General features: G+C 37.8%; 1 protein-coding gene across 1 annotated transcript in view; it reads right to left on the reverse strand.

Moving 5' to 3' along the window:
- Window positions 1-1,165: 1,165 nt before the first annotated feature.
- The window catches only part of LOC149780092 (uncharacterized), a 73,384-nt gene continuing 49,903 nt past the window's right edge, over window positions 1,166-24,646 (reverse strand). The window contains exons 3-7 of the mRNA XM_089936856.1: window positions 14,974-15,154; window positions 8,197-8,280; window positions 6,997-7,131; window positions 5,581-5,636; window positions 1,166-1,470 (exon numbers count right to left, since the gene is read on the reverse strand). Of these exons, the coding sequence (XP_089792982.1) occupies window positions 1,387-1,470; window positions 5,581-5,636; window positions 6,997-7,131; window positions 8,197-8,280; window positions 14,974-15,133 (519 nt within the window). The 5' untranslated portion in view covers window positions 15,134-15,154 and the 3' untranslated portion in view covers window positions 1,166-1,386. The remainder of the gene's footprint in view (window positions 1,471-5,580; window positions 5,637-6,996; window positions 7,132-8,196; window positions 8,281-14,973; window positions 15,155-24,646) is intronic.

Raw genomic sequence — 24,646 nt, forward strand, 5'->3', positions numbered from 1 at the left:
GTGCAGTAAAAAGACAAAGTATTAAGTCAACTTTGGCTTGAGTAGCGTACAATACAGCTGTATGTAATAAAATGATGTGAAGTGGGTATTGGCTTGTGTAGCGTACAGTACAAATGTCTGTAATAAAACGCGGTGAAGTGGGTATCGGCTTGTGTAGCGTACAATACAACTGTCTGTAATAAAACGCGGTGAAGTGGGTATCGGCTTGTGTAGCGTACAATACAACTGTCTAATAAAATGATGCGAAGTGGGTATTGGCTTGAGTAGCGTACAATACCGTGAAATGGGTATCGCTTTGATTAGCGTTACCGACTGGTTATGTTTTTAAGTTTCCAAATGAGCCTCCAGTGATAAAGTAACTCACGCGTAAAAGCTAAGCCACGAATATCTAGCTTTGATATGGCGGAGTTATTTGATGTGTGTTTTGGATTTTTAACGTAGCTTTAACAATTTTTCAGTCATATCGCTACGATGTCTACAGTGTGGCAGTTTATAGTGATGTATAGCACTGGGGCATCATGCCGCAGACATGTAGCATGCTGTTCCACCCAGTCACATTATCCTGACACCAGGCTGACCACTCATAACAATAACCTCTTAATGTTGAGCGCCTAGCGAGGCAGTTGCTAGTACCATTTTTATGTCTCTGACATGACTAGGTCGGGGTCCGAACCCACGACCTTCCGCATCCGAGGCGGACGCTCTAACCACTAGGCCACCGGAGCGGTCCAGAGTTATTTGAGATTGATCAGCATGCCATTTTGTATGAGAGTGTGAACATATGGTATACGATCTTGAGGGTTAACGACGGAATAGATGAAAATAAGAAAGTCATTCAGACATGAAAAAATAGGCCACAATAACCTAGTTTTTGCATGGTTTTGGTTACTCTCTTCGAGAATCATCTAGGTACTAATTTTAATGAGCGTAAGAAATATAGGTCTAAGACAATGAAGTGTATAGAACGAATAGCTAAAAATACAAAAATCGCTCGAGTGAAAATTATATCACTGAATAAGTTTTTGTATGGATGGGTCACTCTCCTTTATACGAATCCACATATTAATTTTCATAAGTTTAGGTAAACAAAGGTCCAATATATTTAAGCGTCACAAAAGATCAAATGAAAGACATGTACAAGGTAATGAAAATACGAATAAAGAAAAACTATTGAAAATATTTAATAGTATTTTAGTGCAAAATACCTTTTTAAAGTCTGAAAATATAAAGTTCTAATAATAATCCTGAAATATATTTGCAATGAAACCAAAACAAATTAATTTGGTTCTTCTCTTGAAAAAGTAAAGAATTCAAATTCAAATAAAAATAAATGTTTCAAGTCTAATTTGTTTAATATGATTAGTATGATAGCAGTCAGTGTCTTTGCTAATTGACATTAGCGTTCACAATTCCACAAAATAGCTGTGTCCCACTGCTGTTGTAAAGAAGTATCTTCACTTCAATAGAGCCCTGCAATAAAGAGAATAATTGTACAATCCTTGCAATAACTAATATTAATTAAATGCAAACATAATGAGACGAAAGAGCCATTAGTCAGGAATCAAATCGGCTCAACGTTTCGTTAGCTTAGTTTGATTTTTGGGACAAGTTTAATCCTAACTCTAGGCAACATGTAACGTTTTAGCAATAGAAAAGATGTCAATGATAAGGTGTGTGTGTGTGTGTGTGTGTGTGTTATCTTGACATGTTTTAAAATTGTTGATAATTACATGTGATCATTGTGGAAATTTGTTTACTGATAGATGATTATAAAACAACATTTAGATAAATGTGCTTTTAATTTTATTTACATTTTTAAATTCACAGCACTAAGTGCTTATTCGGTCTTGGGTAATTCAGTTTAACAAATGCAAAAGCAAACATGCTTCTAAATTCAACATATCGTCCTGATAAAGATTGAAACCATGGCATGATAGAGAAATTGTACTATCTGCATCACAATTATCATCCATACAGCAATTGCTTTGCTATTGTAAACATTTCCCACAAACAGAAACCTGAAAGTTTTTGAGAAACAATAGAATATAATAGCTATTAAAAATACATCCGATTGGATATACGTAAACCAATGTCAGAATCAGCATTTGTTTTGTAAGCATTTCACACTGAAGAAACTTTTATTAAGATCCTGTTCCCTGCGATCTAAGCACTTCATTTCTAATGTGAACAATTTCTTAATAAAGGCAATGGATCAAGTTATGATTTCCCCCTTTTCACTTGTAATCCTACGAGTTCAAAAGCATGAATTTTCTTATTCAGACTCGAGCGCCTTGCAATTAAATTGCTTACAGGATACACGGGGTGGGGGAGAGGAATTATATTAAAGTCGGGTAACCCAGAACAAGAAGTATGATTCACACATGAATCAGCATCGCCAATATAGGACTTGTACACTAAGCTTGGCCCAAGCATCTTCTTCAGGAAACATCAAAACCTTAAAAGGCATCCGCAAAACACCCAGCGCTGTACTATCGAGCAATTACATCATGCCACAGACAAGCAAAACTTAGCAAAACAATTAAAAAGTTTAAACAAAATTTAGGGAAATACTTAATGACAATTGAATACATGTCCAAATCTATGCTAGATTAAATATATACAGTATTAAGTGTTTACTACGTGACATTTATACTTATTTATAGACCCATTTAAGCTTACATGTTTGAATGTATGATCTGGTGTTTGGTACGTATTTTTAATCCTTATTTCCGTACTGCATGCCTAGACTGGAATTATCTAGTTGTTTCATGTTATGTCTGCGTGTCTATATCCAAGTTTATCTGGAATTTCGTTCCCACTCCAGAGCAAAAAATATTTCTGGAGCGCAAGATAAATAAAAACAAAACCGCATTCGTATTATTTTTTCCTAGTCAGAACTCGTTTGATGCCACAGCCTGACGGTCTCAAAGTGTAGTCATACCCATTTATATCTTACATGGCTAATCTAGTGTTCGATACAGATGTTTAATTGTGGTACTGTAAGTATGATTCGAACAGCTGTGTTTTGAACCTTTTGAAGTTTCTGGAGTAGATATTGAGATGAACCAGACATAACTGAGTTACAATAGTCCAGTCTTGAAAGTACTAATGAACACACAAGTGTTTTAGTGGTATCAACTGAAAGATAAATTATTTGCGAATGGAGCTGATGTGTCTCAGCTCAAGATATGCAGCCTTGCATATGTTCATGACATGTTGGTGCATTGTGAGAGTACTGTCCAGAGTAACACCTAGGTTTCGTACTGACCATGTGAATTTAATGTTGGTGTGCTGATATTTATTGTTTGAGGTAAATGATGTGAATGATAAAGTCTTTGTGTTGTGATCAGAATAGCTTCAACTGTATCATCAATCGTCTGCAGCTTGTTACATGTCATCCATGATTTCACATCAGAAATGTACATATCTACACCTTGGATGGTAGCATCAACTTCAGTTGGGTAGCTAGATTTGTATATTTGGGTGTCGTCAGTGTACAAATTGGTGAGACAATGGATAATGTTCTATGACACCTGAGAGCGACTGAGTGTATAGAATGAAGAGAACCAGTCCAAGAACAGGCCCCTGTGAAACACCACAACATAGAGTAGCTGGCCTGGAGTGTATTCCATTTGCAGACACAATTTGTGTCCTGTTGACCAAGTAGGACTTGAACCGTAGTAAGGCTATATCATGAATGCCAAATACATGCTGGAGACCGTGAAGTAATATATCATGGTCTATTTGTCAACAGCTGCAGACAAATCAAGGTGGGCGAGAACTGTAATCTTTCCGATATCCAAAGCAGAGAGAATGTCTACGTACCAATAGTTTTGAATTTCTATTAGAATGTTTTTGAAAGAGTTCTCAATAATTCCAAAATATTGTGTTAATCCAAAGTCAGTGAGCACCTTGTAAATCCAATGAATAGTTCAAATAAATAATTCCTCTCAAATTATATCCGAATACAACCGACTGATTCTTATACTAAAATGAATAATTTGTTTATCCAAGCCGTATAAATCCCACTTGACCTAAGATGCAAAATAATTTTCTGGAAAACTAGTGAATACTTATACTAACTCTTAAGCAAGGTTAGGCTTTGAACTCAAATTTTAGTAAACAGCTTGTTTACCAATATACAAGCATGGCAAAAGTCAGGTATGCAAAAACTTAATTCACAACCCTCAATCATGGTCAAAGAAATCAAGCACAATGTATAAGACTGAATTTTAAATACAAATGTTATTACAACACATATATGAGTCAATCTTATCACGGTCAGCGTGACACGTAAAATAAACTTTGACGTATGGGCAAGGCCAGCGATACGTGGTTAGCTTGCGATGGTTTGACCATCCTCGTTGGGATATGATTGCCTGTTAATTAGGATCAGTTTGGGGTGTCTGGAAGTTGAGGGCACGGAACTTAAAAAAAATAGAGATTCGGTTTCGTAAAAAAAGAAAGCTATTTTCGGAAAGCACAAGGTTTGTCTAAATCGCATACAATATGTTCATTTATATAAGTGTGTAATTATTGGTTGCATGTATTTGTTTAAAATTCATCCAACCGTTTTCTTTTAGTTTTGAAATGAATCGTTTGCATTAATTTGTCTCGAATGTGATATGACTCATGTATTCCAAGAATGTCATAAAATATTACCTTGATATGAATTTTGAGAGAAATTTTGTGTAAGGAATCATAGTCTTGGAGTTTCATGCACTACTTATGATACTAATCCTGAGAACTGTGTGGAATTTTCTGTCTTTAAAGATATTAATCAGGTAGTCTAGGAATTGTGTCCAGATTATGTCATAGTCCATTAGGAAATGCAACTAGTACTAGGACAAGACATTATTCTTAGTTCTGTCGAATCACCATATTATCCTTAGTTTTGTTGAATTTTCCATAAGACGATATCTGACATAACATGAATGGGGATTATTGTTCGACCCAGAAGAAGAAAAAGCCTGACAAATATTTAGGCTGCCTATTTATGTATTTATTTTAAAAGGAAAAACAAGCTCCATATGTGCATCACGCAGGAAAACTGCCAGCTAAGTTACGGTTGATGACCCTCAAAAGGCTGGAGTGATAGAGGAAAAAGGAAAAAGAATACGGCAACTAAGACCTGTCACCACCATTGACTTTGAGAGGACCGGAAACAACATTGTTATGCAGGCATGCTGAGCAAATGAGTTAGGTCATTCACTCGATTTCATGATGTAATTGATTTTATAACAGAACGGCTAATTGCATTTCTTCTAAATTTTGTAATTCTATTTCCAAGAGAAAATGTATCATTCAAATGTCACGTTCATTTTGTTTATCTAATTGATTATATTATTATATTTTACATGCAGGGCTCGTGTTGCTCTGTTCTATATCTCTGCTCATATCTCTGTGATTCCATCCATTAATTTCCTATTTTTTATGTTATTATTTACTCGATCCGGGTAATAACACCGTGGTCGATCATCTCGTAGATAATGATAATCAAACGAAAGCGCCACATCACGAGTGGTAGCCGTAATACACACACAAGATAAATTGACTATGCATAACAGTAGCAACACTTACATGAATACTGGATAGAGCAGAAAGATCATTGATGGTAATCCGACCCTTTACCGTTTCTGTAAAAAAAAGAAAGTAGCAAAAAATGAATATATATATATATATATATATATATATATATATATATATATATATATATATATATATATATATATATATATATATATAGATAGATAGATAGATAGATAGATAGATAGATAGATATTGTGTGTGTGTGGCCAGTTCGGGGTCTGCGGTCTGCGAATTTCACTTTTTTGCTCATAGGACGACAGTAAGAACATATGGGGCTCCGAATGACCGAGTCGTCTAAGGCGCTCACCGTTCCGGATCACTCCCATCTCACCTCTGTCTCCGTTGGTTCGAGTCTCAGGCTCGGCTAACGTGGGTACGTGATAAAGCTTGCCAGTAGCTTCTCGTGGGTCGATGGTTCTTCCCGGGGTTTTCCAAGGTTCCTCCACCAGTTACACTGGCCGCCATGTATAGCATATCCTGCGCTAAATGGCGTTAAACCCTACAGCTACAAGAACATACAGTGCATATATATTCACAATCAGAATATGTGAGTTTGTTTATATGTACAACAGGCATCATTGAAAGCAAATCACTCAATGTATGATGTAATAAGAAGCTCTCACATTTTACGGCATCATAGATCTAACAAATACATGCAATGGATATTCAGAGGGACACAACCTTTTAAAGGGACACAACCCTTTTGCTGGTGATATTCATGGCACAACCCTATGTCCGAACTCGAAAACATAGAATAAGAACAGGAAGAAGAAGAGGAGGAGAGACAAGAGAAAGGTAATTATAAATTAGAAAAATTAGAAATAATAGTTAGAATGTGTGTGTGTGTGTGTGTGTGTGTGTGTGTGTGATTTGGATTTTTAACGTAGCTTTAACACTTTTTCAGTCATATCGCTACGATGTCTGCAATGTGGCAGTTTATAGTGATGTCTAGCACTGGGGCATCATGCCGCAGACATGTAGCATGATGTCCCACCCAGTCACATTATCCTGACACCGGGCCGACCAGTCCTAACACTAACCTCTTAATGCTGAGCGCCAAGCGAGGCAGCTGTTAGTACCATTTTTGTAAGTCTTTGGTATGACTCAGCCTGGGATCGAACCCACGACCTCCCGCATCCGAGGCAGACGCTCTAACCACTAGGCCACCGGAGCGGTAAATAATTAGAAAATAAACAGGATAAAGAGGATAAAAAAATCTGAGGAGAATTCACTGGATACGATGCTCCAAGGAATTCAGAAACTGGGGAATTTTGAGTATACTGAAAAAAAGCATTGCCTAATGCTATGAGGTTTCACATCGTCATATGGATCAGAAATGTGCAGCATCCTTCAGTCAAATATATTATTCTGACTTATAACACATCCCATGTTTTCTATGAAACTTACGACCTTGCTTCACTGGACACTGGACTTGTATGCCATACGACTGCATCATGGAACAAGTAACTTGAAATTTCATGGTACGATGGAAAATTTTGTATTTGACTTCCATCAAAATCATCCCGTTTTGAAATTCCGCTGCTGTAATAAAATGAGATATTATTAAACAACATTTTATTTCATGTGCAAAAATTATTGGTTTATTATATATCTGCATTGAAACTTCTACATACCAAAACCTTTTAAAACCGGAATCCCTCACATTCTACACTTCTAATCGGTTTCCCCAATTCAAAAGACATTCATGTAAGGTGAAAACCCTCATATATCGCCAAAATTTATCAGAGAGCTGCTGTGGCTACAAGCTGAGCGTGACAGACTCGCAGTTTAAAGGTCGCAAAATGAAATCCTGCCTAGATGAACCCAGGTCGGTTGCTGATGTCTTTGGGTAAGGCAGTTTACTCTCAATTAAGTCAGCTCTGCAATGCATTTCATGTACGGTTAAACACCAGACAAAACAGAAACAAATACTAACGGTGTTGAAGGCCACCAACTGCATACAAAATATATCACAAGATTGTCAAAAGGCTATTATCGCTTCTGCGAAATGTTTACATTATATTTTTCCTTTCTTCACTTAAGCTCCTTTTTAATTGTCTCGTGTACCATTAGCATTTGTCCAGTCTGTATGTAATTGTATGTCACATTGTGTGGTGTCATTCGCTCTATCTCAAGAACTTGATTTCACGTCATATTTAGTATAACACTTTATTTACATTTTTGCTTTCTCATCAGTTATGTTAAGTACATCATGAAAACTTCTGTAAAAGGAAGGTAGCTTCAATGGAGAGTCTGTAAACTAGGCTAACGGTCAAGCGATATCCATCTCGTCATACTTGTTTCTCACATGCATGAAAATGAAATGAAATTAAAACCAGTCAACGTAAAAGACAATATCTAAATAGCAATGATTGTAGTAAATAATGTTTGGATCTAGGGTGCGATACTATCATTATATTTTGTTAAGATATCCGAGTGAGAAAAAAAGAACATTCAAGAGCAATCGAATATTATCGATTCCGTTATCGGTGTAAATCAGTAACATTATGATTTTCTTCATTTCCTGGAAGTTTTTGTTTCCTTTCCAACAGGATTTTTGTTGTTAGATTTCATCAAGTTATCACAACTAACTATATATACACTTACGAAACTGAACGTATCCATCAATTGTCAGGGTCCCCTTAGAATTTATAGCCTTTGGTGTCCATGTAAGACTCATGTTTGAAGATCCTGTAATGATAATATAGATCCTTTTTTATATTAAAACACCACAGGAACAAACAATGTACAGATAAAACGATCAATTGAACTGACGAAACGAAAACCTAACATTAAAGTGCGTTTTTAAAGGGAGCATAAGTCAATTTGTCTTGAATACGAAGCATATTATTTTTAAGTTTTTTATTTTTAAAAAAATATATAAAAAGGCAAAAAAGTAAATCTGACTGTTTCAGTAAGTAGTATATGTGACCTTTAGTGAAATTAAAAATAATAAGCAATGTTGGAGCTATGGATTTGTTAACGTTCAGTACTAATGCACACACACACGCACACACACACACACACACACACCACTAACCTATTTTCCAGTACTACTGCATTAAAGCAAAACATCACGAGACTGTTTCCTTTATCACTGCTTGAACAAAACAAAACCCAACATCGCAAAGTGCAGTTGCAAAACACAGTGAAAACAAAAAACATCAAACGACAACATAAGACACTTTACAAATCAAACCATCTGTGAAACCTAGAAAAGATTACATCACCTCTTTGCATTGTGGCTTGCGCATGCACATGTAGCCTCGTGTGTTTTCAGTGTAATTTTTGGTAAATAGCTTTGTCTCGTACAGTGTTTTGAACAAAGGGCCAGGCATACCAGAGCTCTGTTTCAAAAAAAATGTCCAGAATTTATTTTCTTTATTTTAAAAAGTGTTTATAAAGTTTTATTAGACATACCAATGTGCGATAAAATCATCGGTAGCCGTTCCTGCGGTGTAAAATGAACAAAATGTGAAAAAAGCAGCTGACTGCAATGCATTTATACAAATTAAACTATCTTCGCTTTCATGAAACAACATGAAAATTCAAGAAGTTTTCTTTATTATATAAACTGAAATCTCTGAAAATTGTATGTTGTTTCACTCATGCGGACTCCTTTAGATGGCATTACGGATAAACGGGCATTGATGCGATTTTTAATGTTCTAAATAAAATCGGTGTTCGTAATTGTCTATTACCGGTAATTCAGAGATCCTAAAAGAAACAAAATGTGTTTAAAGCACGTTCAAGAAATGCTTATACAACCGAATTTTCGTCGTTATAATTAATTTTTATACCGGATCAGCTGCATATTTTCAAAACATCATACAGTACATAGCAACAGTGACACTTGTATCGCAGCAATAGTTTCCAAGGTAGGTTAGTTTGAATTTATAAATATTATCCCCTAATAATGAGCAAAGGATGAAATTAAATGTTGTTTTAATTTTCCAGACACACATATTCTTTAGTGTAATAATTGAAGACGGTGTCAGTATGCAGACGATTGGTTGTTTGATGATAAAGATATGTTTATCAGGTAGGAGTATCCAACTTGTAAAATGGACAATAAACCTCTATAGGAGCACTATTTACAGTGGTATGCAATATTGTGGAACTGTTGGTAATTCACTCTGAGTTTTTATTAGTAAAAAAAAGATTGACATACATTTGACATACATGTACATGTAGGCGATACTGCATAGAGTCATAGAGTGTCTGAATCATTTACCGCAAGGAAACAATTAGGCCTACCGCACGGAACCAGTTAGGCGTACCGCACGGAATCAGCTATGTCTATCCTCTAACAACTTCCACACACAAAAAAAAGAAAGCGCAGTTTTTCTTTAGGATCATTATAAGACATATGCAATTTTATCTTTGTTTGAAAGTTTAAAATCTCAGTAAAACTGAACTACTTCATAGAATATTATCACAGTAAAGTACAACTTTTAAATTGTACATGTGCTAAATAAACGTATTTTGACTGCCATACAGTCACGAAACGTATTTCATTTCACTAATTAAAAACAGCATATTGAATTGGACAGTCAAGTAAGAAATAACACGTGGGACTCAGGTATCAATTGAAGAAGAAAAAGTCACTATTACAGGAGACTCCATTACCGCACTTTAGTTTTAAATATAGCATGTTCACCATCATACTAGTCGTTAACAACATAATTAGACTCCATTTTGAGGCTGAGATTCGCTGATGTCTTAATTTTGTCTAACTCGTCAACAATGGCATACAAGAACTTTGCAACATGACATTGATTGTTGTAAAATGATTTTTACACCAGTAATTTCCAACCTAACATGTATTTTCTTTCTCAAGAATATCCAGCCGTACACTGATAAGCATCTTGTTGTCGTACTACCATCGTTTGGGCCAGATTAAGTCGTGCATAGGTACTACCGTCGTTTGGGCCAGATCAAGTCGTGCATAGGTACTACCGTCGTTTGGGCCAGATTAAGTCGTGCATAGGTACTACCGTCGTTTGGGCCAGATCAAGTCGTACATAGGTACTACCGTCGTTTGGGCCAGATTTAGTCGTGCATAGGTACTACCGTCGTTTGGGCCAGATTTAGTCGGTTGTAGGCCGTGGAGAATTTTTGTTTGAAATCTTCCTTTACCAAAAAAATACACAACAAAAATCAGAGAAGATTTTTTTTTATAAAAATATAGCATTTCGCTGCGTTGCGGAACACCTACTGGGCGGGGGCCCAGGGGCAGCTGATCCATTTGCTCTGCCTTTTCTGCTGTTACAACTATCTTATCGTGCACTTCAACTAGTACAAGCAGCCTTCTGTCATTTTCCATCAGATAATATGAACCCGTAAGTCACCTAAATATCGTCTGCTCAAAATAACCTACACCCAAAGAACATCTGATATGATTTGAGAATATACTAGTCAAAATATATTAGATCGGTATCACAACATGACAATTTACTGGTGTTCCAGTGACTTGAGGGGGGGGGGATATTTTGTCTAGTACAGTGTTGAACCATATCAGATGTAACAAAAATGATACAGTCGGGTTGATATGAATCTGCCAAACTCGGATTTTCTTCCTGTTTACCACTTCTAACAATATTTATTTTATGTATGCTTCCCGACGGTTTACGTCGATGATTTGGAATACCTCTCTTCTATGATGTGTGCACGTGTGTATGTGTATGTGTGTTTGTGTACATATGTGTATGAACGAGAGAGAGGAAGGAGGGGTGACTCTCACTAAATATAGGAAATTCCATGTTACGTGTGATAATTTTAAGATTAATAAAGTTAACTGTTATTCTGATAAGTATCCAAGTAAAACAGTACAGAATTGTACAATACAGTACATGTTAGTCCTTTTAAAAAAAGGAAACTGCACACACACATTCACACATGTATGTATGTATGTGTGCGTGTGCACTTACACACACGACAGCACATCGCACATAACAGACATTGCAACATTCGAAACCATTTTGTGGATTGGGGATGGACTGAGAGAGAGGAGAGGAGAAAATCCTGGGACTTTTTAATCACAAAAATCACTATGGTGTAGATCTTGAAGTTCAAATTTCTTTCTATAGGTATATAAAGGTAAGAATATCATGGGAAAATGTATCAAATACGGCAAAACCAAAATCTAACACCATCTCATGATTATATTGGCCAATAAATATAGAGGAAGTTTAGGGATAAATACCGTGTAGTCTTTTCAAATGATAAAATGATGATTTTTAATTGGTTAAATACAGTAATGACACAGATAAAATAATGAACTAAGAACACACTGGAGCAAATAGATTTGTAATAATATGACAACTGTTTTAGTTTTGAATTGCTTACCTTCATTCTGAAGAACCATCTGATAGAAAATAAGAAAGGATCCTAGAATTAAATATGATAAAAATGGCTGCCAGGAAAGGTTTTGTGAGTTTAACACCATTTTTGGCACGATAGGCTGTACATGGCAGACAATATATTTGGTGGAGAGAGGATATGGGAAAACGCAGGGAAGAACCACTGACCCACGGGAAGCTACAGGCAAAATTTCTCGCATGCCCACGTTGTCGAGACTCGAACCCACCCGGACAGAGGTGAGATGTGTGTAATCTGAAAAGGCATGTGCCTTAGACCAGTGAGCCATCCTGGGCCGGGGACAAGAAGTGACTTTATGTTTATCAGAGTCTGATCATCCGGACTATGTCACATTTCTTATTTTGAACATCTGGGACGATTTGAGAATATACTATGCGGCGGAGTTAATCAACCACACGTAACGTAAATATAAGCATCATATAAACGATCTTGTAAAACAAAATGCTAGACTTATACATAAAATAATTGAATATTGCGCATATTGTATACAAATGCATACTTTTAGACTGTTCGTTTATGGCCATCAGCCTGAAACTGGCTTTTAAGCTTTAATGTCTATAGTCCACGAAAATAGGTGTCATACTGGAGGAGAAAACCTCTGGCTTTTGAAGGATCGCTTTTAAGGTAGTCGTAGATACAAATTAAAAACATACTGAATGACGAGAGCGAGGAACCATTTTATCTGTATGAATTGCATCTGAATCTGATTTGGGACCAAATTCGATTCTCATCAAACCTTGTTACCGCTCCGGTGGCCTAGTGGTTAGAGCGTCCGCCTCGGATGCGGGAGGTCGTGGGTTCTATCCCCGGCCGAGTCATACCAGAGACTTAAAAAATGGTACTAACAGCTGCCTCGCTTGGCGTTCAGCATTAAGAGGTTAGTGTTAGGACTGGTCGGCCTGGTGTCAGGATAATGTGACTGGGTGGGACATCATGCTACATGTCTGCGGCATGATGCCCCAGTGCTAGACATCACTATAAACTGCCACATTGCAGACATCGTAGCGATATGACTGAAAAAGTGTTAAAGCTACGTTAAAAATCAAAATCACATCACATCACACATCAAACCTTGTTTTTGGAATATACAGATTGGTCCAGTGTACAGACATATTTTTGAAGAGTTGATGAAGCTAATTATGGACGTACTGAATTAAGCACGTGCTATCTCCTAAACAGATATTTGTTTCATGATAAGATTTTATAAAATGTGAAAAATATGTAATTGAGCTTTTGTCCTGAATTAAATTTTGCTGCCAAAAGAAACAAGAACCCATGTTCACTCTCTAGTCTATCCCCTTTCAAGGTAAGGATGTAATGTTTAGTTTACAGACTGTAAAAGTGTAAAAGTTGACAAAGGCGGCAAACGTGTACATCAACTTGAAAGAGATTGTCATTAAAAAAAAGATATGCATGGTATATGTTATATAGGAGGAACAAAAACCAGAAGTTAACGAAAGAATTGGACACGGCGCACATTACAGCACCTTATACATTGGCTTGGTTTACTGATAATTCAAATACAAGTTTCTTTAAACTGCAGTTTTTACTTTTAAATTACATGTTTGTTAGCATAGCTTTTGATCACTACAATCATTTGTACTTTTCATCTAAATATGAGATCATTTTGCTGCATTTTATCATCTTTATATTTTGTTTTATCTTGTTGTTTGTCGTGTTTTCATTTATCTAGAAAGGATTTTCTTCCTAAAGTTTGGTGCAATTTGGTTACATTGTTCTAATTTTTACCTATTGTTAGTATTGTGTTAAACGCTACTACAGAACTACATTATTCACGAAAGACGTGTTTAACAAACTGATTCTTATCATTATAAGAGATAAAGGATGTGCAGCAAATGAACCAATCACAGGTTGAATGTGATACGTCATGCACACTAAAAAAGACGTCAGCTATTGAGTGGGGTACGTTATGCACGCTGTAAGATCCGTCAGCTGTTGAGGTGTACGTCATGCACATTATAATTGCTGTCAGCTGTCGAGTGAGGTACGTCATGCACATTATAATATTCAGCAGCTGTTGAGTGGGGTACATCGTCCACGTTATAATAGCCGTCAGCTGTTGAGTAGAGTACGTATGCACACTAATATAGCCGTAAGCTGTTGAGTGAAGTACGTCATGCACATTATAATAGCCATCATCTGCTGAGATGTACGTCATGAACATTACAATAACGTCAGCTGTTGAGTGAGATATGTTATGCGCTTTATGATAGCCGTCAGCTGTTCAGTACTTCTAGTAGATAGATACACCTTTCGCAAACGTTGCAACCTTTACACGCGGCAGCAATTCTTTACATGGGGCAGCAATTTATTACATATATTTCAATTTATCACATATATATTATAATTTATTACATATATTTTGGAAGAATGATGGTGGAAGAGTCTAATCAACCTTCTGAACTTGTTCGTCCTTACTGTGAATTAGAAGAGTTGCAAGCCCTGGTTTTAATATTGCCCTTGACTAGAGATTAAGCAACATAGTTCACTGTCGTACTCACTCTACTGAATAGACTCAAGGAAACAACTGAGCTGAGACAACTAAGGATTTACTTTATGCACTGTTCTTGTAGCCTTTGTTTACAAATCGGCATGTGGTTACTTAAATGCATATTTTTTGCTGAATATATTTTGAAGCGTGCGTGCTTTTTCTTGATCACATTAAAACATGGAAAAGGCAGGTGAATACTAAGTTTCATTGTTTAATTATTGTGCAATGTAGTAAAGGAAGTGTTCCAATAGAAAAATCTAGGAACATGGTGGGGGCGGATGGCATGCAAAATTTGAGAAATATCGTCGTCGTATTTCTTTTTATATTGTTTCCTTTTTCCTACCGTAAGTGGGCTAGTAATGTTATGTGCTTTTATGAAGTATTACTTTAAATATGGGGATATCCCTATACCAGAAAAAGTTCTTACTAATCAAATTTCACTAGAGGTCCAGCTCTCTCATACATTAGATATTTGTTTCTTTCGGACATACCACAATTTACGACTGTCCCATGGTCATCCAACTGCAAAAAAGACTCCGTGTCGAGGACAAACTCGGCAAATGCCTCCTTGATCTCATCACCGAGCGTCATGGCGTCCGACAGGGTGACCAGGTATATCACCCAACACAAATGTGCCAGCTTTAGATACATGATGGGGACTTCAGCCAAAACCTAAAATTCGAGTAAAATAGTTTAGAAATTCCAGAACCTCTTATTTACGACATGTAATTATTTTAAAATATCTAGAATGGGCTAAAAGGATTTTTAAAAAATGTAAAAAGTGATAAGGTACATACAATATGAAATTGTTAATTTTCGTTATATATATAAACATATTGTGGGTATCAAATCGAAAACTGTTTCTTTCATGAATTAAATACAACATCTGGACATGTGTGGTGCTCAGTCTACTTCGAACAGCGCGGATCTACGGTTTCCGAATACGGGCGTACATTATACAGAGGTAGATACGATACGTTTATTCGGAGCAACGAATGATTCACGTGACCAGAGTTAAGCTGCAAACTCCCGCGGTACTTACATACCAGTATTGGTCTCCACTACGTACATATACAGGTACCAGCAGTACAGTTTAACTTGAAATTAATGTCTTTGGGATTTATAGGCAGTTAAAAAATTTAAAAATTAGTTAGCTTTAAATGCTGCAGAAATTAAATGCAGATTGCAAAGATCCCCGGATGTTGGACTAAGCTATAGTATTCAATAGTGCGTCCTATTCATTATGCGAAGAATGATACGGTTCTACGCTGATTACAGTTGGCAGTATTTTTATCATGGACTGTGCATAATATTAGAACTGCAACTGAAAAGAATGAACATAAATTCGTAATTAAGTTACAGCCCTGTTTGTTATATAATTATGTCCCCAAAAGGGACCGGTATTTCAAACCCCACAATTAAATTTTCAGAGGATCGAAAATAAACCCAAATAGTTTACAAGAATCAATCCTCAGTAAGAAAGAATTTATAAAGACATCTTGCTGAATGATTTTAAAATTTATATAGGGTTTGCACGACTCTAAAACAATACTGACCTTAGAGAGGCAGGCAGTACCTCCATAAACATTGCTATAACAAAATGAGTACCGCCATAAACATTGCTATAACAAAATGAGTACCTCCATAATCATTGCCATAATAAAATGAGTACCTCCATAAACATTGCTATAACAAAATGAGTACATCCATAAACATTGCTATAACAAAATGAGTACCTCCATAATCATTGCCATAACAAAATGAGTACATCCATAAACATTGCTATAACAAAATGAGTACCTCCATAATCATTGCCATAATAAAATGAGTACATCCATAAACATTGCTATAACAAAATGAGTACATCCATAAACATTGCTATAACAAAATGAGTACCTCCATAATCATTGCCATAATAAAATGAGTACCTCCATAAACATTGCCATAATAAAATGAGTACCTCCATAAACATTGCCATAATAAAATGAGTACATCCATAAACATTGCTATAATACAATGAGTACCTACATAAACATTGCTATAACAAAATGATGTCATTTCTTTAAAAAAATCACCAAGCACCTGAATGCGCTTTACATGATAAATATGTTTTTCGAGCATATTTCCAAATGTGATTCTTTAGGCTTATAATCCTGTAACATCATCTGAAAATTTCACCATTCTAAACCTCGTGTTCTGAATAGAGTGATCCGAATATTTGATAGTAGCCTTCAGAATGAAACCCAAGAGAGACAAATTTTTTTCGTTACCTTACAATAATGTTGAGTAATTTTACCTTTCATTAGACCAGCAAATCACATATGGTTTTCAGTATGTTATTGTTGCTGTTGAAAACTTATGCAGAAAAAAAATTGCGATATGACATTTATCCGTATAACATAGTCTTACAACATGTTGACAGGTGATCCGACAGGTGCTCAGGTATGGAAGCTATCAACAGACAGACGTACGTCAGATTATGCGAGCGCCCGGGCAAAAAGTTCTATCAAGGAAGGTTTGTGATCAAATAATACCTTGCTAAGATAATGGTTGTTGTTGTGGTGGTGGTGGATTTTAACGCCTTATTTCAGCACACGATATGCTATACATGGCGGCCAGTATTAATGGTGGAGGAAGAACCCGGGAAAACCCCGGAAAGAACCACCGACCCAAGAGAAGCTACTGGCAAGCTTTCTCACATACCCACATTGGCATATTCCGAGACTCGAACCGCCGCAGACAGCGGTAAGATGGCAGTGATCCGTAACGGAAAGCGCTTTAGACCACTCGGCCACTCGGGGCCCCCTATGATAATGGGCGGAGGTCACAGGTCCTTTTCTAAAATCCCTATTGTTAAGATGTGTACAGAAATGTTCTGCTTTCAAAAAGGTAAAATATTTCAATTAATATACCACAGAATAAGATAAAGAAAATAGAAAACAGTGCATGGAAGAAGAAAAAAGCTAGAGACAGACAGACAAGGAGAGACAGAGATGCGGGATATGGCGGTGAATTTTTAGCACTGTGTTTTAGCTTACATCAATAAAACTTAATAGCCGACAGCTACACGTTTGCCTCACCCCACCCCCGAAAATAATTCTGCTGGCACCCCTGCTTAGCACAAATCAAAATGACACGTGACATTTGGATGGAAAACTAAGTGCCTTCATAATATTATGAGAAAAGTGGCATACTGATGAGAGAGAGAGAGAGAGAGAGAGAGAGAGAGAACAATATATAACCATGAGTAAAAATCTGGTTAAAAAATGTCATGCTTTTTTACCTATAATCTTCTTTCTCTTCGTAAACTGTTACCACACTGAACAGGTACACCGGGGTCAGAATAAATATCTTCGGCATTTCGTAGGAAGTGATAATCACAAAGCGAAACTGAAATCCCCCTAAAAGTGTGGTATGATAATATTTCCAAAGTTCTCACGTGAGAAGGACTTTAACATCAGATAACTGGTACTGAAGTTTAAAGGTCTAAATTACACAATTAAACGTAAAACAGCGTTTATCTGGTTTTAATCCGATTGTCTGAGCATCAGGTGGTATTTGAACAAACATGATTAGTGAACCAGTAGGGTTGTTGGAAATTTTCATATCAGAAATCACACCGCAGACATTAATTGACATTTACAGATTTAGCAATATTCCATCACGTATTTTTTAAATAAAAGTTACAAATAATTAAAGCGTAACAGACTATTCCCATTTAAATGTGAAGATCATGCATATTCTCAGTTTTATTAACTTGTATAATATTAATGGGATTTTTACTGTTGTTGTCAATGTTGCTGTTACATCTGACATAACTAGTGAAGCTGAACATTATGGTATGAGTGTCACACAAAGGAGCAAGGTATGGTGACTCATCAACGACATAACCACAGACGTTAATTGACAATTATGTGTGTGTGTGTGTGTGTGTGTGTGTGTGATTTGTAATTTTTTAACGTAGCTTTAACAATTTTTCAGTCATATCGCTACGATCTCTGCAGTGTGACAGTTTATAGTGATGTCTAGCACTGGGGCATCATGCCGCAGACATGTAGCATGATGTCCCACCTAGTCACATTATCCTGACACCAGGCCGACCAGTCCTAACACTAACCTCATGATGCTGAGTGCCAAGCGAGGCAGATGTTAGTACCATTTTCGTAAGTCTTTGGTATGACTCGAACCCATGACCTCCCACTAGGCCACCGGAACGGTCACAATTATTGATTTAGCTATGTTCAATCACTTGTTGTTCAATACAAGTCATTGTCATAGTACATGTGATGGGTGTTGGTGTGCATGTTGCATGCAAGCTTTGTAAATGATAAATAGTAATGATGTGTGCCAGACAGTCCGTGTGCATGCAGAAGGCGTAACATTCTTTTACCACAAAAACATGTGGAGGAATGTATTGACATCCCTTGTTGATCAGTTTGCTTCGTTTCATGGTATACTGAGTGCTAAGCAAAAGTGCTTTTTCTCCTAGGGGTGGGGAGGTGGGGAATAGGAAATAGCGGTGCATGACTGCTTATATTTGGCCGTGTACGAAACTAGCCCAAATGCGAAAAACGTAATACTAGATATGCCGCGCCATGACGTGCCTGAAATAGCAGCTTTTTTATGTAAGCTTGAAATTACAATTAAAATTATCAGCATAGGCACCGATCTACAAGCTAATTATGGGTCTACACGGTTCACAGTTGGCTGCGCTATTATCATGAATGACAACGGTACACTACAGAAAAGAGAATATATAAAGTCATTATTCGTGTCAAAATTGTATAACATGTGCCTCTTTCAGTAAACAAACACAAATCATACCATCGTAAAACACTTGAATATCTGTGCATATGCGGGGGTGGGGGATGGGGGATTCCATCTGTTAAGTGCATGTATATACTCACTGATTTTAAGTTTGGTGCCGAAGCTAAACCTGCGAGAGAGAGGAAATGATAGGCCATTCCATTATATATACTTTTAAGATGCTATGCGATCTGCGATGGATAGGGGAAGGGGATACTGGATGGAGCGATGTTATCGCAGTCGCTCGCACATTAACGGTATCGTCCTTGATCCACTCACCAACCCACCTGCTAGAATGTTGTCGCATATCCAAGGTCTGTGTTTCATTTTCCAGTTACCTCCAGCTGAAGAACATCTTTTGCCAAACAACCACTCGAGGGCAGCTGATCTCGGTTATTTAATCTTTTGTACCATGAATGCGGTGATACGTCGATAAAGTATCAGATATCGTGATATTTTCTTCATGATTTAAGTTATCGCATCACACGCCACTATCACGGTAGTCGCGATATTATAAAAGAATCAAAGTAGGTGCCATTGATTAAAGCATATTTGATGAAATGCATCTTCCATCTTTACAATGACTTCTATCCACAGGAGGACACGAACTCCTATTTCCATGCAGGAAATATTACAAATTAATGATATATTATCTCGATGAAATTGATTATGAAGACATGCTGTTATTAAACAGCCAACAGAAGGGTATTGGCATGATACCAATTGCATCGAACGATTCGTATTACGATGTGTATCGTATCGTGATTTAACTGGATGTACATAAGTCGAGTGTATCCGACACACGTAGAGGAAATAAGCAAAATACTTCGTCTAATTACTGAAAATCTACTCAACATTGAAGAATTAGAAATTGAAGATGATCCTCTAACCACTTCCACAAAAAAAAGAAAGGGCAGTTTTTCTTTATGATCATTATAAGTAGTGAAGGGGGATACTTTACGTACAATGGGAATTAGCATTACAGACCCCCTTGGGAACATATACGTACAATGGAAATTTAACATGGCGAAAAATCGTGGGAACATATACGTACAAGGGGAATTTAACATGGGAATAAATCGTGGGATACTATACGTACAAGGGAATTTAACATGGGAATAAATCGTGGGATACTATACGTACAAGGGGAATTTAACATGGGAATAAATCGTGGGTCACTTTACGTACAAGGGGAATTTAACATGGGATTTTTTTTTTTAAAATTTAAAAAAGGGGTAGGCAATGGAAAGGCTATCTCTTTTCGAGAAATATGGGGGCCCTGAAAAGGGCCTTTGGGTTTATGTTAATTTATTCATTAACATAAATGGCACCGCATTGGTCTTCTTCTTGTCCTTAGGCTGCGTCTCACTGTTGGCCCGTAAATTAGCACTCTTTTCAGGCATCCTTGTCTTTCAACGTAGATCCTACGTATCCACAGGCTGGTGTTTGTCCTGTGGACAACGGTCCACTTGGATCGGACATACATGAGCAAGTCTGTCCGAAACATCATGGAAGACACAAGGGTGGATGACTCAACTGTGGTCCACATCTTGAAGCGACGAGAACAGGTGAATCAATGCACTGAACTGCGCTTATTTATAGGCAGAGGTAGGATTGAAACGGATTGAGTTCATTCACCAATCCGAACACGCGTTACAAAATTCAGTCAGCCCGCATCCAATCCGAAGAGAGCAGTCTGTGACGTCACGTAGTCTATATAGATTCGCTAGCGCTTGTGTGTAGTCAATCTATGCGACAGTGATTCAACATGACGGAAACTCAGAAAACGATCCAATGGGGTGCACCAACAGGGGAGACCACCCAAGGGAACCCGGACTTACTTTCAGAAGAGGTGAATTGGGATTTTGTGGATTTTCTCTCCTCGCAAGAATTTGTTCCGGAACCTTCGTTACCTTCTTCATTACCGCAAGTGGAGAATTTTAGACAGAGACAGAAAGAAGAATTGGAGAAATTTATACAACGACAAAAGGAAGCGGAACAAGCTTTTCTCCTACAGCAGCAAGAAGAAGAGGTAAGAAAAAAACAACAGCAAGAAGAAGAAGTAGCAGCAAAGAAACAAGAGGGTGAAAATCAAACGGTCACGGTACTGTTGGACATTTTAGCGGAGTTAAGAAGTCTGAAACAAATGTATCAGACTTCTTTATCACGACCGAAGAGAATACGACCTTCCCGAGCCAAACACGTCAACCCTGTGACTAAGCCTACCGTACCACCCTTAGTGATTTCAACCCAATCATCATCAACATTACGCAGTTCAGAAGTAGGCCTTGGCCGTGGCAAAGGCATAAGGCAGTTAAAGTTGATTGCTTAAACTCACCCCTACACCATAAAGAGAAAAAAAGGCCCTTTTCTGGGCCACCCACATTTCTCGAAAAGAAATACAATTTCAATTTGCCAATAACTCAAAAAAACCCACCCATTTTACCCTTATAGTACGTGTCTGTGTATGAGTGCGTGAGTGTACGTTCTTATTTTAAAATCATAACTCAAAGACTCTTACCTTATATCATTCATTTATTCTTTTATCCATTTTTTTACAATCCAGTTCACAATTCTCAACACAACACTTTAATAAAAAGTTCATTGACTTCTTCTTTCTCCTTGTTTAGTCTCTCTGTTTTTTTAATTTCTTCACCGTCTTTTCCTCATTTTCTTCCCTTCTTCTTTTCTTCTTCTCCTGTTTCTTTGCCTCTTGTAAATAGAATTGTCTTTTTTCTTCCTCTTCTTCCTCTGAAGAATCCCTCTCTTCTTCCGAAGAATCCCTCTCTTCTTCTGAAGAATCCCTCTTTTCTTCTGACTCCTCTTGTTTCTTTTTTGGGCAATCTGGAGACCAATGTCCTTTTTCTTTACAATAATAACAGGTATCTTGACTTTTGTCTTTTTTAGTCCCTGTTTTTGTTCTTTTTTGACGGTCTGGACACTCTGAAGACCAATGCCCTTTCTTCTGACAGATATAGCAAGTATCTTGACTTTTATCTCTAAAGGAAGAAGAGTAGTCCGTAGGCTGGTCTGAAGAGAATTTTCTAATGACCCCTCGCAAAGCTCTGACGAAACGTTCCATCTGGTTAGTCTCTTCCATCTTTGTGCTCGGCTTGAGAGTGAAATGAATAGTGAAAGGACAAGACACACACCCTTTTATATACGCTGGTCTGCTATGACTATAAAGTAGCTCATGGTGTTTGAACTTGAGTCATTTGACTTTTTGCTTTCAAGATGAAACGATCTAATTCATTCGAGAAGAAAGAAGAAGAAAGTAAGAGGCAGAAACGTGATCTATCGCCTCGTACCAGGGCTGAAATCTTGGCACAAATTCATGCCAGTGATTTTGAAGAGGACATGAGTGAACCAGAATCCGAACCCTCTAAACCAAGTTCACCACCCTTAGTCAACCCTGAAAAGTACTATTCCATTCGAGAGACGGAAAAGCGCTCCTCTAGAAAATTTAGAACCACGGCTTACAAATACACAGTGAAGTTTAAAGATTTCAAGGCTGAAGTGCCGTTAGAGAAAGCAGAAGTGTTCATCACTGAGGTGTGGGATTCTTTGCTCACCGCACTCAAGCGACAATGTCAACCCAAAGAAGACGATCGCTTGAGACTTTCCATACAACACGACGGTTTGAAATCCCCTGTTTGGATCGAGTTTAGCACCCCTGCAGAATTGACTGCTTCCAAAGTCATGGACAAGATTCAACACGTACAACAATCTAATGATCAGTTTGACATCACCGATGGTAAAGCCACACTGGACATGACCCACGTCTCTCCTCCTCAAGGGACAGGACGCAAAAAGATGTTATTGGTGGACGACCTTCGCAACACCAAAAAGAGTCTCGTCCGAATTAACAACCCTCATGACCAGATGTGTTTAACCCGTAACATCGTGGTGGGACGAACCTATGCCAACAAGAACGACACGGTAGAATGGAAAAGAACCTGGAACACTATTCAACGTTCCGACCGAGCCAAACAACGAAACGAAGCAGAACTCCTGTTACAACAAGCCGGACTGTCCAAAGACACACCCTGTGGCATTCCTGAGATGCAAAAATTGCAAGATGTCCTAGCTCCACGATACACCTTGAAAGTGCACCCTCAAGAAATGCGCGGGCCTCTATTGTTTCGAGGCCAAGATTTTAAGGACGGAAAATACATTCACGTTTATCATCACGATGACCATTTCGATACCATTACCAGTATCACCGGATTCCTGGGATACGGTTATTACTGTGAGAAATGTGACCATGGTTATAATAATCGAGAGCAACACAAGCATTGTGGATCGAAATGCACAGGATGTTTGGCCTCTTCACCCTGTCTGAGCGAAGAACCAGTGCCTTGTTCAACTTGTCTGCGCACGTTTGTCAGCCCTACCTGTTACCAACAACATTTGAAGACGCAAGGTTCACAGAAAAAATGCGATTGTCAACTCCTGAGATTGTGCTCTACGTGTGAACAAGTCATACGTACCAATAATACCAAGGCACACGTATGTTCAGGAAAGAAAAAATGTCACATTTGTCACCACATCGTGGACTTGGAACACGAATGTTACGTGCAAAAATACCAACCCCCAACAGAGAAAGAGGACGGTCACAAGAAAAAGGCAATTTCATCTTTTTCGATTTCGAATGCATGCAAGAGACTGGCATTCACATTCCTAATTTCTGCGTGGCTCATCGAGCGTGCGAGAAGTGCATTCAAGAACCTATCTTCAGTCATTGCCCTCACTGCAGCAAGATTCCCGGAGGGCGTGAAAAAATCTTTCGGGGACCAAAGACGCTAGACGATTTTGCCCAATGGGTCTTAGACCCCGTCGACAAGACGTGGAGCCAAGAGGACATCGAACGTTACGGAGATTGTCATCGTCATGGCACGGTGATGGCTCACAATTTTTCCGGATACGATGGACAGTTTCTTCTCAGATACTATACGGAACAAGGCACCGAGCGTCCTAAAGTGACTTTGAACGGAGCCAAAATCATTTTCATGCAAGTGGGACAAGTACAGTTTAAAGATTCGATGAGCTATTTGGCCATGCCTTTGAGTCGAATGCCTAAAACGTTTGGAATGACAGAAATGGCTAAAGGGTACTTTCCACACTTTTTCAATACGGAAGCCAATCAACACGCCGTTCTACCCCATTTCCCCGAGGCTCACTATTACGACCCCGACAACATGCGTACCGAACAAGGAGAAGCTTTCTACGCTTGGTACCAGGCTCACGCCTCGGACCCTTTCGACTTTCAGGAAGAAATGCTAAAGTATTGTCGTTCCGACATGGACATTTTACGACGTTGCTGTGGAAAATTTCGAGAACTGTTCATGGAACACGGAG

Source organism: Sinohyriopsis cumingii, chromosome 16 (assembly GCF_028554795.1).
Source record: "Sinohyriopsis cumingii isolate HCF-2022 chromosome 16, ASM2855479v2, whole genome shotgun sequence".
NCBI classification, from domain to species: domain Eukaryota; kingdom Metazoa; phylum Mollusca; class Bivalvia; order Unionida; family Unionidae; genus Sinohyriopsis; species Sinohyriopsis cumingii.